This window comes from Xiphophorus hellerii, chromosome 5 (genome assembly GCF_003331165.1).
Source record: "Xiphophorus hellerii strain 12219 chromosome 5, Xiphophorus_hellerii-4.1, whole genome shotgun sequence".
NCBI classification, from domain to species: Eukaryota; Metazoa; Chordata; class Actinopteri; order Cyprinodontiformes; family Poeciliidae; genus Xiphophorus; species Xiphophorus hellerii.
Genome location: NC_045676.1, coordinates 20,974,576 through 20,997,514, shown reverse-complemented (window position 1 = coordinate 20,997,514; position 22,939 = coordinate 20,974,576). Strand labels below are relative to the sequence as shown.

At 38.9% G+C, this 22,939-nt stretch overlaps 1 protein-coding gene across 1 annotated transcript in view; it reads left to right on the top strand.

Moving 5' to 3' along the window:
* LOC116720185 (xylosyltransferase 1-like) overlaps positions 1-22,939 on the top strand; it is a 108,660-nt gene that overhangs the window by 78,128 nt on the left and 7,593 nt on the right. The window contains exons 9-10 of the mRNA XM_032563311.1: positions 6,648-6,846; positions 19,443-19,776. Of these exons, the coding sequence (XP_032419202.1) occupies positions 6,648-6,846; positions 19,443-19,776 (533 nt within the window). The remainder of the gene's footprint in view (positions 1-6,647; positions 6,847-19,442; positions 19,777-22,939) is intronic.

Here is a 22,939-nt window from a genome sequence, read left to right as displayed (position 1 = left end):
AACACCTCTCACATCTCTGTGTGTAATTCATTCTTACTTCACCTTATTGATACTGGCTAACTTTGAGTCTTCCTCCCTCAGGAACAACTTCCTCATTGACAAGTGACGTGCCAACTGGATGTGGTTGCACTTGGTACAGTAGTCATTAGAAAAAAATTCAATTTTTTTGAGTTTACAAACAACTGGTCAGCGGTCAGGGACGGTCGATCTAAAAATTGTACAAAACATATTCATCACATCCGGTCGGGTCTGTGGTTGTGCTTTCTTCTTATCCTCTCATCTCCTTGACTCGCTGGTCAAGCCTGATCATGATCTTGGTTCTGCTTGACATCACTTCCTGTCAGAGGGGACATGTTCCTCTCCACTGTTGTTCAGTTCTTGCACATGGTGAGGGATTAAAACAAAATCAAGTTTTTTGAATTTTCTTCAAACAGCAAATTGCTGGGTTTTTTTCAACTGAAACTGGCATTTTGTGATTTCTTTAATCAGATTGTTTGAAATGGCATTTTAATTGGCTAGATTTTGACTTTGTGCTATTAGTCTGAAGGTGAATATTGCAGTTCTGCCTGAAATGAATTGAAGGGTGGTAATCAAATTGGAGCTGGACCCTCTTGTTTTCATTAAAAGTATACATTTGGTGTGATTTGATTAGGACTGTTGTGACTAACTGTTATGACTGATTAAGCTGACTGTAATATCATTAACATTAAAACTCTTAGTGAATACATCATTTTTATTGAATTATAATTGTTTTTTATCACTTTACCTTTGTTTAACAAAAATAACAAATATTTTCCTCTCCTTCCTACTGTAGCAGGCTGCAGGAATGCGTGCCTGTCATTTCATACATCCGTCGCGGTCGGCTTCACTCATTGGCTGGTTCTGTGCAAACAACAGATGATAAACTAATGGTTTGGATGCTCCTCACAGGAGCACAACCATAAAGCATGACCATTTGAAAAAAGACACATTTTTGGCTGAGAAATCTACTTAATAGACTCTATGAAGATAGACAGGCGGTCTGTCTGCTGTAGCAGTTCGAAAGCAAAGGATTCAAGTCGAGGCATTTTCAGATAGTGCTATAAAAGAACTCATACTTCTTCACATTTGTTACAAAAATGAAACAAAATGTACCTACAACTTAATTTCTTGCTCTGTTTTTACTCAGAAATGAGAAACTTTCAAACTTCTGTTTGAGAAAAGAAGGAAAATCAAGTGGTTAGATCAATCAGTTAATTCATCATTTGTCCACAGAAGAGCTCGTATAAAGCAGTCATTAGTGGTAGCCCTAGATGTGAGGCGATGCAAATGAACTGAATTGAGTTGAACTGCTTTTGTTGGTCGTCTTCCAAATGGCGAGTCCACATCATGCTTTGGGAAAGTTTTAGACCCACTTAAGTGAACTGACTGTCTCATTTGTTTAGTAAATCTGGGTGGCATTGCAGAATCAATCACCTCTTTGTGTGATTTCCTCCTCATATGCAGAAAATAAAGCAGTAGCAAACCCCTCTACCACCCACTGTCCGGTCTGCAATGTAAACGTTCTTTAAAATGTTCCAGGTAAAAGCAAGAGATGAAAGGAAGACAGATTTCGCGGTTTCCATACGTCAAACCAAAAAAAATGACTGCCAGCTATAGGGATTTTTTTTTTAATTCAGGCACTGGATCTTTTCCATAGAGCAGCGTTTCCCAACCCTAACTCAAGACTCATTACCCTGCATGTTTTAGATGTTTCCCTGTTTTAACACACCTGATTCAGATGATTGCAGTTCAGTGAACCCCTGTTAATCAGATGTCAATTGAAATCAGGTGTGCTGATGCAGGAAAACATCTAGACCATGCCAGGCAGTGTGTCTTGAGGACCAGCGTACCTAAAAATAAATGTATGGTATGTAATAGGAGCTGTTCCAATTAGCCTTTCTGTTATCTGGTTCAACCAACTGAATTAATTCATTTGGAGTTGTGACCCAATACTTTTTGGCAACGTAGTGCTTTTTTTTTTTTTTTTAAATTGAAGCAATGGGGACAATTGTAAATGGTTAAAAACCCAGAGGTCACAAATGATGTGTGTCTATTTGAGATAAAGTTGTGCATGTGAGAGTGGAAGTATGCAGGTATGACTAATCTACCCTGAACTCTCACCTAATGACCGCCGGGAAAAAGACGCCAAACTCCCTCATAATCCTGCAACAATAAACAAATATAGACAAATTTTATTTACTTATTTTTTCCAGTTACAACTTCCTGCTGCATTTTACAGTGAGTTTAATTCTTCTCACATATTCAGATATTAAAAAAAATTTTTTTTTTTGCTTTATAGCAAAATACCATGACTCGTCTATATTGCTGTATCATAAATACTACAAGACCAGAGTCAGAAAACATAACCCAGACACAACAATACTAAGACGGTTCTAAAGCTATAAAAATTGATCAATGCATGAGCAAAAACACAAGGTCACAGAGAGCCAAAATAAATGGATAAAAGTCTTATAGATGCAATCTAGTCATAAAGCAGGTTAAAAATACAAAACTGAACTAAAATGTATAAACAGGTGTTGTTCAAAAATATGCCACCATGTACAGTAGTAAATTCAGTCCAGATCCAGAGCTAAATAAAGTCATAGGGTTGAATCTAATCGTTTTTTTCCTCAGGTTTATGTTTGTGTTCTAGGCTTTACGACCATTACAGCAATTTCTTTGATTTACAGCAGAGAGTCTGCAGACTCCGAGGAAAAACATCAGAGGGTGAAAGGAGCAAGAATGATTCTCTGCAAAAGGAGAAAGTTAAATGAGAAAATACATAGCAGTATCTTTAGTGACAGGACTTTCACAGATTCATTCATCCTGTTTGAGCTTTTAATCCTGTTTGTCTGTTTTGCTCAGGGACAGTGTGAGTGTTTACATCAGCAAATTATACTCCTACTAAGTGAAACTACTGATAAAAATACCAAATTGTAGAATCCTGCCACAATCCCGGTAGTTAGTTGGAGAAGGGGGACATTCTTGTCCTCCCAAGAATATATTATATTCTAATGTGAACCATAATTTGAATGCTGCTCTTAGTTCTCTGATACTCTTATAATCCTGAGCTCCCATGGTCTGTGATGAAGCAGGTAAATTTCTAGGTTTTTCATCAGTAAGTGAAAATGTATTTTCACTAACATGTTGTGGCAACATTAAACAACACTGAACAGCAGCTCTAAAAGGAAAGACCTTCATTGGTATTGATTGGCTGTTCCCCCAAGAGTGGAGAAAAGGAAGACTGTAGATTTTAGCTTAGTGTCCTATGCAATGTCAATTTCCACTGGGTGCATTAATGCATATTATAGTGTATTTAGTATTTGAACTATTAAAAGAAGTAATTACAAAAACATTTTTAGAGGGGGTGTCAAGGATTTGCAGGTATTTGTGTGCAGTGAATGAAGTGTATTGAAATGTTTTACAGCTAAATAGACTAATCAGTACAAATTTCATACCTAATTTATGTGTTAACATCAGAGAAGAAAAAAGCAATCACATTTAAAAGAACCACAATGCATTTATTACATAATGATGTTAGTAATGGGCTCAGAAACTAATGAACTCACCTACCAACATTTCTTAACTTTTGTAAATCTAAATAAAACTTTGATCAAAGACTGTGGCCTTCTTCAGGTAGAGGCTGTTTTAAATTTTTAGATTTTGATCTATAAAAATAACATACTACACAGCAGTTATTTAGTTAGAAAAGCCTTTAAAAGACATCTCTCAATAAGATCGACAAATGCTACAGTTCACATACATCTTGTTTTCCTTGAACAGAAAAATCTCCTTGGAAAGTTTGAATTTCTTTGGATCTTCTCTATTTTTCCCCCCATAGTTTGATACTTCTGCTGCAGTGTGACAAAATGATTCTCTAAGTTCTTTTTTTTTTTAATGATAAACATTTAGATGTGGATGTTCTCTCAAAAACACAATTCTTTATTCATTGCATTCCCTTCTTTGCATTAAAAACTTTTTCTAATTTAATAATCTCTCATAGATTTCATTGAAACAGTTTGGAAGAAGCACACAAAAGCTTTAAGAACAATGAGATAAATAAAATGGAGACAAATAAAAATTACACTTGTACATATCTGGCCTCTCTCTGGTTTGTCGGCATAATGACTGAATGTGTAATTAGTCCAGTGAAACGATGCAAAGCCCCGTGCCTTGAGCTGTCTTCTTTATATTTTATCGGTCTGAAATTTTACCGATGGAGCCAAGTAATTCAATCGATCAGGGTTTACCTTGACGCATGTCACAGCAAAAATGATTACTTAGGAGTTTGTTTATAGGAACTGCCTGTTGTGCTAAGTTTGCTCTCATATGGCAGAGGTGTTTGTTGCTGCCTGCATGCAAAGCATACATTGAGACTAACAGATGGGTGGTTTGGCTTCGGCATAAGACTATGGTGAAAGAGAGTAGACGAACAAGAAGAGTGATTTGGATCTTTTAGCAGCTTGCTGTGACTTTCTTGGAGAGGCAGAGCAGTAAAAGCCTGAATGGAGCTTCTGTGCAGGTTGCTGTCCGGCCCCCTTCGCTCAGCCTCTCGTATCGACTTTTTGGAAAGGCAGGTCAGAGAGACCTGAGAGCCGAGGTAAAGCAAGGTGAAAGAAAAGCGCCAAGAGCTGCAAGAGGGGGGGCAAAAATAAAGGAAAGGAGAAAGACACAGAAAACGAAGCAAGAGATTGGGGGGAGTGTGCAATGCAATCCTTGGGGGTGTAAGTATTTGCTGTTCTGCTTGTCAGGGTAGCGTTTGCTAGCTCTGGTTGACTCTTGGTGCTTTAGCTGAATACTGATGAGGCTGCCTGCTGCACAGGGGAGCTGGGGGGAACACTGTGTGTTTGTGTTAAGGTGGGTGTGTGTGGGTGAGTGTGTGTGTGTGTACACAAGAAAACGTGGAATAAGGAGTTTGGGATACACAGAGATTAGAAATCTGGGTGAGAAGGAGTGAGAACATGAGCAGTCAGCAGCTGTTGAGCATCCCCCAACATCGCCCACTCTCAATCCTTTTATGTTTTTCCAGAAGTTGCTGCGGCTGTCTGGCCTCAGGGCAGCCCTCTGCCACATATGAAGCCACGCACAAATAAACACTCTAATCACAGGGCGAGATCTTCATTCTGCTTCAGATAACTGGATGACCCAGTTCAACTCCATGCTGCCAGCTTACATTGTTCTTTGTTCCTTTTCTCGCATCAGTACTCACACACCCACTTAACAATAGATATGTTATTTGCCGTTATTCTCTTTGTGGTTTACAAGAGTTTTAAGGTGCACTATATTACCAAAGGTATTGAGACACTTGCTTTCATACACACTTTAATTTTAACTGCATCCCATTTGTAATGCATAGGCCGTAACATGAAGCAGTAGGCCGCATCTTTGAAATTATTAGAGCTTCAGCTATTTTGAGAAGGATTTTCACAAGAGGTAGGACTGTGTTTAGCATTTGTGAGGTCAGATCAGGGTGACCCACCGCCGCTGTGTATGTGCTACCTCAACCACTAGTGCATTTTGGCTAGCATAATTATTTTTATTCTTGTATCTAAAGGAGAAATGGATGAGTTTTAATGATACATGTATGGATGTCTTTGACGCTGCTTTCAAATGATATTAGGTACGCATGGAAAATTAGGTGAGTATTATAAAGACACTTTACTATGACTTTGTATTTTTGTGATTTTATGATGTAAGCACTTTGAAATGCCGTGTTGCTGAACAGTGCTATACAAATTAAATTTGATTGATTGATTGACATAATAAACATATACAAATCATATGAACTGTCAAATATATATCAAATAGTCAGTAAATTGCACTGAGGCTAAAAAAAACATGTTTAAATCAGGTTATAATTAGTACTTACAGATTCCTAAACTGTATAAATATATCCTATAGGGGCATTCTATTGTTTTCATTTTCCTTTTGATCAGGCCTAATCTTAGCAGCAAATCTAAAAAAAAGACAGTAAATGTTTGTTTGGGTTTGTCATACTGAAAATTTTCAAAAGTTACACCCATCTTTTTTTTGACCTCTTTCAAAAATGCCCCACCTTTTTTATGTTGTGCTGAATTTCTTTTTTAAATTGCTGATCATGTTTCTGATCCTTATCTAAGATGAACCTGTACTTATGGAAGTAATGAGAATACCCAGGTTAGATGATTTAAGGGGTAGTTTTGTTATAATGGGATAGTTTTGTTATAATGGGGTAGCTTTGTTATAATAGTGTCCTTCATAATAATGTTCAGTGTTCAGGCCCAGATAATAAAACATATAAACTCCAGTCATATAAGTGTGGGTTTAACAGCCGACGAGCAGCACTTCCCTGGAATAATCTGTATTGTCGACATGTCTTTGACAGATTACATCTCTGTTTAAAGGTCACTGAATTAATGTCCACCATGTCACACAATTACAGAGCACATTGACTCCCCACTAACCTTTACAGCAAGTACACATTTGCATCCGGCCACATTAGCATGTGCAAGGCAGACTCCCTCTAGACATTACCTAAATAAATCCTGAAAATCTTCCTTTCTCCCTTTTTACAGTCCTATCTGTGAAAAGCTGCTCCATAGTCTGAGGCTTTTCTGATGGATTTATCCTTTTTTTTATTGTGTCAGGTATTTCCCAATGGGCCACCCTGTGTCAGTGCATCTCTACTTCCACCTAGACCAGTTCCAGGGCTACCTGGTCAAGCACCATGCCACCAACCTGGCAACAAGCAAGCTGGAGATCATGGAGACCTGGGTGGCACCAAAAAGGAACTTTGAGCTGACCTCGCTTCCAGGCAGCACATTCAGCCGGCTTCAGTTTGCCGAGGTGAGTCTTATCTGTTTTTAGTTTGATTTTATTTATTTTTTTTAAATCAAGAACATATTTTGGCAAAAAAAAATAAAACAACCAGAAAGCCATCAGAGTGTTTACTAGAGTCTCAGTAGCTTAGAAATGTCCTTGTAACTCTTGCAGGACAAACTACATACGACTGGCTCTCCTGTGTTTTACAATGTTTTTAAATCGGAGCATGGTTGGTTGCTATTGAGATCTTTCGGCCTTCTTCACGTCATCAAACGGGGAATTTTCTGGTTCTGCAGACCTGGGAGTATCCAGGCCAAAAAATACCCCAGAATAAATCTATAATTATACATTATTTGCAGTTTATCGCTACGGTGACATTTTATTCATTCCTTTATTGCCCATAGTTATAGCAGCACATCTTCACACAATTAAACCATTGCCTGTGATGGCCTTGTAAAATGCGAGTTGATTGAATGCACCCGAGTCTACGGAGATGAGTGCCTCACGTGTCGCTCGTTTGTTGCCTCCTAATATAATGACTCCTCACCTTCACACCGGGATGCTTCCCCTGATTGTCTTGTTATGTTAATCTTTGTTTCTGTTTAGGATACAGTCACTCAGCTGTGATGCGACAGCCAGTCTAGTCTAGAAAGAAATTAACTGAGCAAATATAAATTGACCTTTTTCTCCCGGCGTTATCCTGCTTTGCGAGGTGCAGAAATGTCAACAAATCTGTCAGTGAGTTTGTTTGCTTTGTTTCGAGCCTGCAACCAGCACACTCACACTCACCTTCACCTTGTTCACCTTTGGGAACCGACTCAGAAGGAATCAGAAAGAGACGCTTTCTGTGTGTCAGGCCTGCGAAGCCGTGAGTGACAGAGAAGCAATGTGAGCGGTGGCTTTTATCTGGATGCTAAGCTTTGGAAAGCATTCGTCGTCGGCTGCAGCGCCTTGACTGTCACTCAGTTTGTCCGTCTGTCAGTCAAAACCGGCAGCAAGAGCTTAAATGAGACAGCCTGACTCTGCTGCAGAGGGTCGGTGCTTTTTGTCAACTTAGCAGATATGAACCATATTACTCAGGTTTTACAACTGTAGTTTCCGAGATAAACCACGCGGCTGGCTGAACAACGTGTTCCCTGTCCTTCTTTAGATATGTACAAAGCCAGACACGTTTCTTTCTTTCTTTGCACTCTTCCTTCTCTGCCTCCCGGCCGCGTGTATGGCTCTTTTTGAACTTTTAATATAGAGGCACTCGAAGCCAACACAGTTAAAATTAGTATTTCACTTATTGCACGGATTTGACATTGAGAGGTTTATTACTCTGCTGCGTGAATCTAACCAGTTTTATCCTTGCTCGTAGCACATTGTTCCAAATTTATACAGATATACATGCAGTACCCTTCACATTTATGGGCACCCCTGGAAAGATGTATTAAAGGCCTTAAAAATAGTTTGCTCTTTGTTTTAGTAGCCTAAGCTTTAGCTTAAGTACATTTATTCAGTGCAGGAAAAAATCTTTTAATTGTGTTTCACAGAGCCAATAGCACATAGCTTATTAAAGGAGTCCTATAAAATGAATTTACCTAATTTTGTTCATCTATTTTTTATTATTTGATCAAAACTTCTTGGAAATATAATCCAGACATGTTCTTCTTTTTTTTGTCACCACACAGTATTGAGAATATACGTAGTAAAGAAGATAAAAAAAAATACAAAATAAATAAAAAATATCTCCAAAGCTCAATGTTGGAGAACCACTTCAAAGAGTGGGATCCTGGGGTCACCAACTCTACATAAAACCAGTAGGTAAGAGCAATACCACCAAAAAGCCTATCTGTTCAATTATCACAAAAGCTTTGGTGAGATCAGTCTTAGAGGAAATAAATACTCTAGTTGGGACAGGAATATAAACAAAGGATGAGCAAGCACGTCATTGGAACCTTGCAAGCAATTAGCTTTTTTATTAACAGCCAAAATGTAAATATATATAAATGTGTCTATGTGTATATATATACTGTATATGTGAGTTTGATTGCTCCTTTTAACAGGATTTAATAGGTGTCACTAATAAAATGCACTTGTTTAACTGATCATCAGAAGGTTATTGCACGTCTATAAATGCCAGAGTTTTTTTTTCAGGTGTGGGTTTGAAGCGTAATGAAGTGTCATAAATACCATGCAAAGTTGTAAATGACCAAATTGTTTCTGCCAATAACCTGGAAAGGGTTATAAAACCTTTTCTAAACCATTTGAAACCCATCACTCTGCACTAAAATAGATTATACTCTTGTGGAAAATGCTAATCTTTGCAGATGTGTGCAGCCTAGCAAGGCTGCAGGCTCGTTTCAAAGCCACAGAACCTGGACACCAATACTGTCAGAGTCAAATGTGAGGTCATCTGTCCCACAGCTGACACACGACCAAATTGGGCCCTCAGTAGGACAGTGGTCTCTAGGCCTGCAATAAACGATAAATCAATTAATCTTACGATAAATTAAAACTATCGACGTCATTTTAATTATCGGCACTATCGTCTCTTCCGGCCTTTTTCTCTTTCTGTTAATGACACTAAATGAAAAAAGGCTCAACTCCGGTGCTCTCCACCGACTCCTCCCTTCCTCATTTCCTCAGTGTAAAGCCCAGCGCACACTACACGATCTTAGAGCTGTCGGCCGATTGTCGGCCCATTTTTAAAACCTGACAGACCACACATTAGCCGACAGAAATCCTAGGTATAACGGTTCGATCGGGTTCGTTCCTGCCGTGTGGTGTCCAACAATGGGCACAAAATAATGGCTACAAGTTCAGTTAACTAATTTTAAAACCAGGCATTAATCAATGCTTTACTACAATCTACCTGCAATGCATGTAACTAGAGTCAGCGTAAAGTCCTGACTGAATCAAAATCATTAGAACCTATTTACGTCACGTTAACGAAGAACAGCTGAAAAGTTACCGGGTTTATCAACTGCGGTAGCAATTTCGCTCCAACTCCTCCTCTTGTCATTTCTATATTCTTTGCATGTTGAATAAACATTAATGTTGTTTCCACATATCATCTCCAATGTCCGCTGGACTTCGGGTTGCGCCGTGTCAGCTGTTTGGGATTCCCCGACGTAATTTCCCCTCAGAAAGCGCGGAGGAGAATCCGCGCTTTCTGATTGGCTACCTGTCACATTCAACAGGCTCCCAGTCGGGGAAAACCCCTGATTTAGATCGGAGCGGCAACGACGATCTACCGCAGGGTTGCACCTTTTGAGACCAAGATCTACTTTTTCTCTCACCAGCCGGCTGAGATCTACCTCATGACACGAAGACATAAAAATTGTAAATTAAACTTTATTGACTTATTTTATATGCGAATATACATCAGTTATAGCAGAAATAACCTCCTGAGACCCTGCATCCTCATATGAGGACATTACATTTTTGCTGTTCTGCACCATGATACTTAATTTGTAAGAATTTTGACCAATTGCCCTCATATGGGGGCCCTGCCTGCACCACCTAGTGGTCTCATAATGAAATTACACTCATTTGAAAAAAAACAACATGGCGGGGATGACAGCGAACGTCTTCTACGGCAGCTCCCGACAGAAACATGGACAAGGTAAAAATCCTAATCAAATTTTATGATTGAAACTAGTTTATTTATGCACAATAATGTCTGTAGCTTCACGTGGCATGCTTATTTGATATATTTGAGTAATATTAGCAAGCTACAACGTCTGTAAACATGACGTACTTCTTTAAGGACGTCAGGTCTACCTTCAGTGCAAAAACGTAAAATTTTTCCAAGAGCATTTGTGTTATTTCTAGTCAAAATGTCTAATTTCTAGTCAAAATAAGTCTTATTACACTTAAAATAAGACTCATCCTGTAAAAAGTAACTTGTTTTTAGACAATCACCACTTGTTTCAAGCGAACTTTCACTAAAAAATAAGTAGAATAATTTGCCAGTGGAGCAAGTTTTTATTTCCTATTACAAGGAAATAGATTGTGCATTTTTATCATTACATTATTGTTTGAGTTTGCTATGACACGTTCATAATGATGCTCATAAACGTTGCACTTTTCCATGCAAAGCCTTTCACATAGGCAAGCAGGAATACTTGAATTAATGACTGAGCTCGCTATGACATGTTCATAATGAAGTTCATAAAGTTTGCACTTTTCCATGCAAAAGCTGCACACTTTTATCTGCACTTTTATGTTTGTTGACAGTATAAAATAAAGTTTTGTACTTTGTTAACCAATGGTGTCTTCATTATGAAAGTCTGGACAGAAAGCAGAGTAAATGTACATACTGTGAAACACAGATGTAAATAATAACATTGATTGAATGGTCTTATCGTCACACAGATAGACCCAATGTCATCATCTGAGGACATTGGGTTTTGAGATAACCACTTATTGTAGAAAGCTAAAATTTCATTTTTAGGCTAATTGGGTCCTTATAATCCCAAATGACAAGGAAAAAATGTATATGCAAAAACAGACCCATTGTCCTTATATGAGGGCATTGGTTTTGACATAGTTCAAAAGCACATAGAAAGCTAAAATTTAATTTCAACTAAAATTAGGTCATACTAATCCCAAATAGTAAGGAGACATAAAAAATGCACATCAAACAAAAGCCCGGGTCTCAGGAGGTTAATAAAGTGATAGAAAACCTAATGCAGTATATTTCTTCCTCGGTGAGATTTTCCTACCGTTTTACTCTCTCTCTCTTTGTCGTTAAGCACGCCCGTTGCCGTGGCAACCGACTGCGCCCCGCAACGGGGCAGCGACGTTAAAAACGTAACATTCAGTCCGTTACTATGTCAAGTTTCCAGACTTGGTATTTATTTCTCGATTATTGGTTGATTAGCTAATGTAAACTCCTGCTCTGCTAGTCAGTCGGTCTTTGTCGCCTTTTTTTGTTAATGGAACTGAAACGCACTGAATTGCGCAACACCTTGTTGAAACAATAATTACTGAGAATATAAATTTTAACAGGTTTTGTTGATTTAAAATATATATATATATATATATATATATATATATATATATATATATATATATATATATATATATATATATATATATATATTATTCTTTAATGAAGCTACAAACGTTTAGGATCTGAGTGAATATTTTGATAAGCGCGTCAGAAGAGGAAGTTCTGGTCTCATCGTCCTGGCGGCTTTCAGTTTGTCACCTACTGCCGAGAACAACTCAAAACCTTCCCGTGATCGACGTATTGAGCAGCCCTGATCTTCCGTAACACACCAAACACTACAGGATGATCGGTTACGAAATCGTAAGCGACAATGTTAGAACGGCCGGTGTTCTAACATTGTCTTAAGGGGAAAAATAGGGGCAAAAAAACCTTGTAGTGTGAATTATTGCATCAGGTAGTAGATGTGCCCATTTTCTCTATTTAAATCTAATTATTACTGAAGGGCAACATGGTATACAGACTTCATAATCTTTACTCTTTTGGTTGAATGCAGTATTTATTTCCACTTTGGCTTTATGTTGTTTAGTTTTTTTTCAAGTAAATTTTTTGTTAATGGAGACTGAGAATCCATTTTATTTTTGTTTTTGGTAGTTTTGTTTATTTTGTTTATCAGTTCCAGTGTTTAGTGTTCTTTTGAAAATAAAGTGTATATATCTTTGGCAGGAAATCGCATGCATTATTACGTCATTTCCATTACATCAGTGTAAAAAGGTCTTCAAACAATATTATCGTTTATCGCAATAATTTTTGAGACAATTAATTGTTCAGCAAAATTTGTTATCGTGACAGGCCTAGTGGCCTCAAATATAGCAGCAGACAAATTAAATTGGTGAAAAAGAATCATATCAGGGTGCTGCAATGGCTCAGTCAAAGTCTTGGCCTGGTTGTACTGCTGGGGTCGAACCGGAAGACAGCTGTGCAGGAATGCTTACTGGGTTCGAACCAGACCTGACCATCAAACAAATAACTCTGGCCTCATCTGACCAGAGATTTGGGTCAGGATTGAGTCGGGCCATAAATTTAAACTCTAATAGTCAACAGAAAACAACACTTAGCGTCCAGGGATACATTGCTAAACGTTGTTCCTGAGATGTACTTAGTTTTTCACTCACAGATCTATTCATTTTAACTTAATGTTTGTCAACTAAATAAGGACAGTTTGAAATTTGTACTTTGTAAGCTCAAGGTGAGGTCTAAATAACTTTCAGGTCATTAGTCATTTTTACTTTGTCCATTTACCATTCTTTTTTAACAATCAAAAGCTACAGGGGCTTGCTTAAGATCGATTAAACTATAAACCAAAGTCTGTTTTGGTGCCAAAAGTTCTTCCTCAGAGTTGGACACATGTTCTCATCATCCGTCTCGTCACATCCATCTTTGCCCCGTGTCTTTCTTAGCATTCATCAATCTTTCCCTGCGGGTTAAAGAGAGCCCCGTGGGAATCAGTCAGCGTTGCTCCTGGAATCCCTCTCTTGTAAAAGTCTGAAGTTTGTTCACCTGTGTTTCATTTTCCTCCTCTAAAAAGTGTCACTAATGAGCCTCCAGGGGTGCTCATGCCCTGTGGTTTCAAACAAAGCCAGATGTAGAGCGAGACTATCCATGCCCCTGATTGATCAAACTGACCTGCCTTATTTAATGGAGGTGTCAGACTATTGGCGCCGCCAAGCTCGCGATGTGGAGGGAACGTTTGTATATAGGGGGTATGTTCAGGAAAGTAATAAAAGTGAAATATAAAAAGTTGCTAAATCAGGAGTTTCTCCTTCCAACTTTCTTCCTTTCAAGCTTACATAAAACTTTGAGTGATTAGAGCGAGATCTATTAAAGAATAGGGATCCAAACACTGGGGGGAAAAGTAATGACAAAGCTGCCAGTTCAGTATTAGTTCCTCAAAAAAGCCAATCATCCATCAGAGAAATAAGGCTGGGCTTTGCTGAGAGGTCATGCGATTTAATTGGGTATTGGTCTTAAGCCAAAACCTAATGAGTAGACACACAGCTAGTGACAAGCTAAATGTGGAGGTCATTGTACGCTGTAGGCTGTAGCTGAAAAGGGCCAGAAGGTAATCTCTCTTTGGCCTGCTTTGGAAGAAGTTAATAGTTAATTTTTCATCAAACTTCCAGCTATTGTAATAAGCGAATGCTGTGAACGTTGTTTGACTACAAACTGTCGGCCGTAATTTGCATTAAACATGTTAAAATTTGTACCCATGAACAAGACCTTCCAAACTATTTGAACTTCTTTATTCTGCATTCAGAAAGGTTACACTCAACTTCAGATCACTGGAGACAGTTGGAGGTCAAAAATAAACAAATAACAAAATTTGCTTTAAGCCCTTTCAAGTTAACACTTTGTTGAACTACCTTTGACTGCACGTCAAGTGTCTCGCTGCTTCATGCATCTAGAAACTGATACTTTTGTGCCCGTTCTTCTTCTTTCCACTATTTCCAAATTGGGTTTAGGTGTGGATTTTCACCAGGCCTAATACATAAATACAGTTTATCTAAACCATTTAGTTCTGACTGTATGGATAGTGTTCTGCTAGGAAGAGAAACACTGCCTAAATATCAAAACTTTTGCAGCCTTTAACTATTTCTCCTATTTTGGAGCTCAGTATTTAGCTTCATCCATCTTCCTATAAACTTTGACCTACGCTCCCACAGCATGATGGTGCTACCACCATGTTTTGCCATGGTATTGTTCAGGGTTGTGTTCTTTGTTAGTTTTCTATGTAGGTTTTTGTAAGCCATAAAACTGAATCTTACGGCGCCCCCTAGGGGACAAAGAAGATTTTTTTTTTTCTTTTGCGTTACCTCGCAGAACTTTTGCGATGTTTATTGTATTATGTTATATATAGTGGTATCAGAGAAAACAGGGTTAAATACAAATGGACACAACACACTTTTCATATCCAACTCAATCATTTGCATTGAAGCCTTTTTTCTCTGGTGCTGCCCAAAGTAAACAGCAGCATGTTTACAATACTGTCTTCTTCTTCTTCTCAAGGAGCGGATTTGGCTTTTGGTTATTAGGCAGACAGCTTGTCAAGCAGTGTTTATGTGCCTCCTATTAAACTCTGTATGCTTAAAATGCATGTTCAGTTAGAGTAAGGCCTGTAGAGCTTAAAGGGTATGCTGCCCACTCGTCTGACTTGAAACGGCTTGAAAAATGTGCTGTCTGGACTGCAGCAGAACCTTCTGTTCATTATTTACTGCATGTTGCACTTAATCAATGCTTGTTGCCAAATAAACTGAGGGCAAGATCCAAGTCTCTTGAGCTTCCCTCCTACCTGCGACGCGTAAGCATAGGCAGCCTTGTTTTCCGCAACCTTAAGTTTAGACGGCCGTTTCCAAGCTCTCCCTGGAACATAATTCAACATTCAGTCAATAATACTGCATAACTTTGAAAAGCTTGATTGTAGGCTTCAGTGTGTGTGTGTGTGTGTCCATCTGGCTTAATGCAAAAAGCTATACAAAAGCCAAACAAGGCAGCTGATTCGCAATAGAAAGCAGATCACGCTCCACAATGCTGGAACTGCAGAAAAATCTCCAGTAATTGAGATGAAAGCAAGGTGTCTTTACCAGATGGCCAAGAATCTCTGTCTTTTCCTGTTGGTTTCATTTAAGCAAGTAATGTCTATTTTTACCGTGCACAGCAATCTAAGCTCTCGGAGGATGTAATACTGAATCAGTTCCAGTCAGCCATTGATCCTCCAGCAGGGTGAGGCTGTATTAATCAGCTACCATTGTCACAATGAGCGCTTCCAAAAGCAGACTTTCCTCTCACATTTCTGCCAGCATGCCCCAGGCATTTTTTTCTGTCAGTTTTGTGTATATGCGCATGCAACACACACATACATATGTATGTGTGTGTTGCTGCCTTCCTCATCATCCTCACGGCTCCATGTCTCCTTTTGCATACTCATTTAGCTTTCCTGATGTTTAGATTTGTTCTCCCTCTATCCATCCATCCGAATATCCTTTCTTTATTCAAATTCAACTAAAAAAAACATTTTAAAGACTCTTTTGCTGCTGAGTCTTAAGGGTTCTTTTGCTTCAGATGTTATATATACATATACATATATATATATATATACATATATATATATATATATATATATATATATATATATATATATATATATATATATATCACACTCTGAAACAAAAATGGTGAAACAGAAACACACTTTAGTGTAAGATGAAAATGATATGAGTGCAAAATGCAGTTTTCAAATTATTATTTTATTTATTATAGCTGCCGTATGTAACTTTTACATAAAAAAAAAGTTTTTTGTCTGTTGTGTTTTTTTTTTGTCATGACAGTACAATATGAGATAGATAATCTGTGAAAAAAAATCAAGCTCCTCTGCCTCCTCCCAGTTGTCCTTCAGCCACTTGCAGAAATGCACGGCTCCCAGTCAGAAATGACCAATCAGAGCCAGGAGGAGGATCTTAGTCCTGTCAATCATGTTTGTGTATGCATACCCTCTCCCTTGCAGCATATCTGCTGCATATCGGTTGATATGCAGCAGATATGCTGCATCGGTTTTGCCACCGATGACGGTGGCTAAACGGTTTTCCTGTAACAGGAAGTTGTTTCTCCATCATTGGCACAGCTGCAGCGCGAAAAATGATCCAAAGCAGAAGGAAATTTTAAATTGGCAAAATAAATAGTTAAAATGTAGCTTTTGCAGTGGTCTAGTCAAAGTAAGGACTTATGACTGAAGTTCTGTTTGAGATGCTATGCTTGGCCTCCAACTAAAGTCCTCCACTTAGACGTTAAAGACTCATTGGCAGCTGTAATAATTGGCTTACAGCAGTTTTTGCTGTCAAGGGCATTTTCAACATAGACACTGGTTTTAGCTTAGGTTAAAAAAACGTACTCACTAAAAAGTAGGCGTTTGGTATATAGGAACTTAAAAAACTAACACACTATAAGATTGTTTTCTAAAATTTTGACTTAACCTTCAGATAAATAAAACGCGGTTTTGTCGCTGTGCCCTGGCTGTGTCCCTAATAAAAGAGATTCTTTGAACTTCATCTCACATCAGCATAAAGAGAGATAGTTGAGGAGACGCCACAGGCAGTAACATAATTCCAGATCCAGGGAGGGACTGCAACAAAAACAGCAGCAGCAGACAAACGTGTCCACTTCAATATGTGGAGACTTAAGGATGACGATTTTTGTCGTTTTTTTGCTGTAAGTGGTCATTAATTTATATTAGGAGCAGAAGAAACGTCGCGTTGTGCATGCAAGAGAGCAGTCGATGGAAAACAGCGATTAGCATTACTAAGACAATAATCGGTGTCTGCATTCACAGGATGCTTAGATCAGCACCCTAACTCAGATTTCCAAAAGTTTGCCAACATTCCCAAGTCCAATATAGCCATCAAAAATTCAGTTTTTGTTACATCTTTGTGCTATTGCTGACTTCATTTTGAAACGCCTTTTCAAATACAGCCCGGTTCCGCAGTGCTGCTGTCCGTGTGACGTAGCGGCGTTCGGTCAGTTACTGTCAAAAGCCAGTTTGTTGTTGCATCTCTGAAGATAAATATCACTAATGAAAACATCAGAGAATTTGACTTCAAACAATCTATGCTATCCCTTTGACAGCATTTTTTAAACTGACGTTAAAAACCAATGCTCTGCAAATCTTCGAACACTAACTATAAGGCTAATAAGCTTTCTGTAAATAATACCCTGAAGAGGCTCGTTGTTCCTCAGACAGTCTTCTGGTGCAATCCAAGCTGTCAGCTTCTTTCATATTCCACAGCTGTACTTTATGTTTCTAATTCATATTCAGATATATTTTACTCACTGATACTGCCTGTTCGGTTTTATTCTCACTTTATTTCTCTATATATTGTCACAGAAAATGCAGCCTCTTCCAGTGCTGGTGGAAACGTTTGAAAGCCCCTTTTTATGTATCTCTTCTCTCTAGACTGCCGTGTTTTTTCCTGTCAAAAAAGGCTATAATGGATGCGTCTAGATATACTTAGAGTCTTCCACTGTTTTGGCTTTTTATTCACTGATCTGAGGTTGTAATCTTCTTCACTGTTTAGAACGAGTCTGTCTCTCGGTGAGTAAAGGTGTCCATTGCCTTCTGCCACTGCCACTCACACCTTGGGGATGTGGTTAGGGCGTCACCGCATGTTTCTTTCGCCTGTCTCCCAATCCAGCGCGTTGCAGCATACGTCTGAAAGAAAACCGTAAATGTGGAAGAGGAAACGGATCAGGCTTGTCGCCATGTGCGTTCTTTAACAGTGGAGGGCAGTTGTGATGACTGAGGTAGATTTTGATTGATGGGAAAAATCATGCTGGGGACTGCTTCTCATGATAATTTACTGCAGCTTTGGTGGGGGTTAAAAACGTTTCTGTAGAAAGTGACATTCTGTTTATTATTCAGGTCTGCATAAAGTCCTAAGAGGGAATTTATAGCATATACACAGCGTTGAAAATTTTAGAATACCACATTAAACATTCATTTCCTCTAACATGAATGATCTTATTGATTATGTTTGAAAAACAAAGTGGTGTAGCTACAGATAAACACCAAAAATGTACTTTTCATTACTTCTTGGAATAAAACATCAACAAAGCTGAACCTTCTTTGGCTGGAATAACTTCAGTGAAATACTTCTAATAGTCATATTCCTCAAGAATCCTCTGATACTGGGGCGTGCTGTGGTGGCGCAGGGGGTTAGTACGCCCCACGTTTGGAGGCCTTAGTCCTCGACACGGACGTCACGGGTTCGACTCCCGGTCCCGTAGACCTTTGACGCATGTCTTCCCCCTCTCCTCACCCTCCTTCCTGTCTGCCTACTATTGAAAAAATACGAGCCACTAGCGCCGCAAAAACTCTTCGGAGAAAAAAATGGAAAAAAAAAAAGAATCCTCTGATACATGGTAAAATCGGTGATAGTGGACTTACCAGGTCTCCAAACCATGACACTTACTGCTTCATAGCTGACATGAATTTCTTTTCCTGGAGTACTATATATTGTTTGAGAATAAAATCTTCTGCTCTGGTGTCCAAATAATTCAATTTTAGTCAAAATGACATTTTCCCAGACATCCAGGCCTGGAAAAAATGTTTCTCTGGTAAACTTCACTGTGGACTTCTTGTTTTTCTTAGAGCGCACCCGTCATGAAAGTTAATCTTCTGCAGTTTCTGAGGTTTATGCTGATTGTACAGGCTGTGTACGCTGTCATATCCACAGTAGCAAAAGTCTGCCGTGGGTCCTATACTTACATCATAGGGTTTAGTTAAACCCTAAGATATTGTGTTTGGCTCTTAGGATAAATGTGCTTGTTGTGAGCTGTTTTGAATGTCCTCCATTCTTCCATATGCAGTGAAAAGAGCGTTCACTCTCACTTCAACATTCAAGTGCACATCAAGCTAAATGCATTTGTTACTGCATTTTGCAAAAATGTTGAACATTTCTTTAGCTTTTATTGTATATTTACATTACTCAGCTTTGGTAGTATTGTTCAAATTGATATGAAATAATTATATGTTAAAATATGTGAGAAGAACCCACAGGTTGTTGTGGGGTGCCCTCGTTTTTCCACAAGTCTTTATGCTCACTCCTCTCAATTTTCCTTTTGTTTCTCTCAGATTGGCACAGAGTGGGACGCTAAAGAGCGCATGTTCAGGAACATCGGCGGCCTGATGGGCCCCATGGATGAGACGGTAGGCATGCAGAAGTGGAACAAAGGGCCAAACGTCACAGTCACTGTGGTCTGGATCGACCCCACCAACGTCATCGCAGCCACCTACGACATCCTGATCGACGCGAGTGCAGAGTTCACCCACTATCGTCCGCCACTCAACCAGCCGCTGCGACCCGGAGTCTGGAACGTCCGAATCCTACATAACTGGAGCCCTGTGGCCGAGATTCGTTTCCTTATCGTTCCGCTGGCCTATAGCAAGCACCAGCCTATAAGACAAGGTGAGAAACATTCATATACCTTCTGTTGTAATCAGCATTTCTCATTTATTACAGCTTGAACGTGACATTGATTTCAGCCAGAGAAAACTCCAGCAATTTCTCTCCCTTCTCATTATGAGGATCAGTGTGGTGGAAAATTTGGGGGTTTTTTAAAACAGAAACATTTTAAAACTTTCGTACACCTTGAAGCCACAAACCACTTTAATCAGCAGTCGGTGTCTTTCCTTCAGTCGCTGCTCTCTGTGCGACCTCACTCTAATGAACATGGATTAGATTTGGTCCCTCGGTTAGCTCAAGCCAACTTCTTGTTAAAATGGAGCGAAGATAAAAAGTTGATTTCTACCATTTTAAGACTTCAATCTCAAATGTTTCAGAGGTTCATCCAAACTGAGTTTTATTGACGTTCACACAAATGCCACGTTTGATTTTGATGATTACAAAAAAAACCTTCTTTTTTACAGTGAACAGCATGGTAGTCTGCAGATAACCTTTCTGTGTAAGACTTTATCTAAAACAGAATGTTTTCAGTTTCCAAGGAATTGTTTCGTTACTACTGTGAAATTAAAACAACTGAGATATTGTAGAAATTATAGGGACATTGTTTTGATACATGTCCACCGTTTTTTTCCTTAGATAATCCCTTCAAGTAACATAATCATGTTTTGTTATGTTTGACTCAAACAAGCCCAGACACACAAGATCTTTAATATGAAATGCATAAACTGTAATGCAAAAGGGCATAATCAAATTCTGTTTAGTCATCTCTTCAGGTAAGATACTGACTGTTCATTACCTCTTCACAGAATCCCACTTCTAAAAGTCCATCTTAATTCTAAATTTTAATTGTTTTAATGAAAAACAAAATTTTCAGTCCTTACATCTTTCTTTTAATCTGAATATTAATTAGTAAGACAATTTGAGTCATGGCATGGACATTAATCGTGGGCTGAAAGTAAAACTTACTTGATTAAAATATTATTTTTGCATATTACTGATGTGTGCAGACTTTCACATTATTCTCTGCTCACATCTAAATCTCTGGCCGTTTTACCTGGAGTCAGTGTTTTAACTCCAACTTTATGTCATTCCACTAAAAGGCAGTCGCTGAAGTTGTCTTGTGTTTATAATTTTTTTTCTCGCCGACACTGACATTATGTCAGATGCTATATTGAGCGGCTACATTGACCATGAAGTAATGTTTGCTGATTTAGGTGTCCCAAAAGGTCCAAACACATACACACACACCCGCACGCAGCCTTGTATCTGCAGTGATGCCCTTTCTAATCAAGCCTCGGGCCTCTACAGACCCTGGTTATTTGTCATCAAGTCACCCCTAATAACCCAGCGAGCAGCTCATACATACTAAACAGAGTGTTAAACAACAGCGCACTTAGCCCTCTAAAAACAATGACACAATTAAATCAATCAGTCAGCATGGGCAAGAAACAAGACTGCAGTGTTCCAGTCCATAAGCCACCAGTTTCCTCTGAAAGTCACATGAGAGCTGAGATGCCGACTTCGGCGTAATCAGTTCCTCAGTTCAGGCAGATTATTAAACCAAGAAGGCTTGGTTTAATAATCCGCCTGAGCTACTTTAATGATGCAGAGAAACAACACATGAAGTTGCATCTGTCGCCTCATGCGAGTCTCTCATGAGACGACACATGACTAATATGTGTTTTTGTGTCACGTATTAGTCACAAGTAAATGGTGGTGCTGACAGTGGTCCAGGTAAGTTATTTTTCCACTCATGGTGGTGCGTCTGTGTCCCGCCTCTGCTCTGCCTGCAACCGAAACGTTTTCACCGAACACATGCGCTCTGAGCTGGGACAGTAGGAAGTCGTGAGTGTGTCAGGCTTCAGTTGAAATTGGGGGCGCAACGATAAATTAGCCTAGATTTTCTTACATGAACAGAAGCTGAAGTAGAAATAAAACTATGAAGGTGTTAAAGTATTTGAAACCAATATCCACTATATTAAGGCTTACTTGTTCCAGGCCTCGTTTCTTTCTGAGAAGTTTTTAAAACACTTAAAAATTTTAAGAAACGGAAGTTGTCTGACGATGGATATTTTCATGTTTTATTCCAAAAACATGGAACAAAAAGAAAGTTGCTTTAGGGACAATTACCAATATTTTTTTTAAGTGGACTTGGTATCAAAAATGCTTGGATATGAGAAAAAGGTTTGAAATATAAGTAGCTATATGGACAATTTTAATTCGCCATCAATAAATCTCCATTTCCATCCTAAGAGTGTCAAACAATATTAGTTTGCTCCAGCAGGTGTGTGGTTGATATATGAAGTTATGGTTTTCGTATTTCATTCTCACTAAAAAAAAAAAAAAAAAAAAAAAAGACGGTCACAGCAATTACATTCTAAGAAGGATGTACTGAACCACAGTTTGTTCATATATTTTTCTGTTAAAAACTACGCTATCAGATGGAATAACTGCATTCTTGACTCCCAGCATGTGCTTTGGTTTCAGCGTTTCATCTTACTGCTTATAACTTACTGCTGTGTCTGGCACCATGTTCCCTTCCTACATGCAGTGCTGGTAAAACTTTATGATCTGGCAACAGCACACACACACCCCCACACCCCCCCCCACACACACACATACACGCACCCACACACACGCATTAGATGCAGAAACAGTCTTTCAAGGTGCAGAGCTTTATAACACACAGCGATAACACAAAGCGAACCGTCTGATGTGCTGACTGCACCTCGGGTTTGACTGCATCATTCTGTCACAAGTGTGTGAAAAACGCTGATGTCTGCAAACATCTGGGTGTGAGGGGAGGAGTGTTTTTTTTTTTCCTTCCTCCATAGCCATGCTTCGAAGGGATGGCTGGCATCCCAGTTAGGAGACCAGTGAGGAATTTAAAGCTTCACTGGAGCCCAGGGTGGAGTGGGTGCTTTAAAAGAGAAGCTGTGTTTGTGATTTCATAGCCTCCCTTCCATGGCTTTGTCATCACAGGAAACAGGAATGAGGGCATGTCTTGGATCCTTCTGTTTACATAAATCTGGCATTGCAACAATGTGGCACACCACATCAAAAGCACACTTGGGAGATCGAATTGCAGATTTAAATCCAAGCAAATTATGAACCAGTTTGTACCTAATTCCCAGGTCTCACCGCTGTACAAAGCATTTTGTATTTT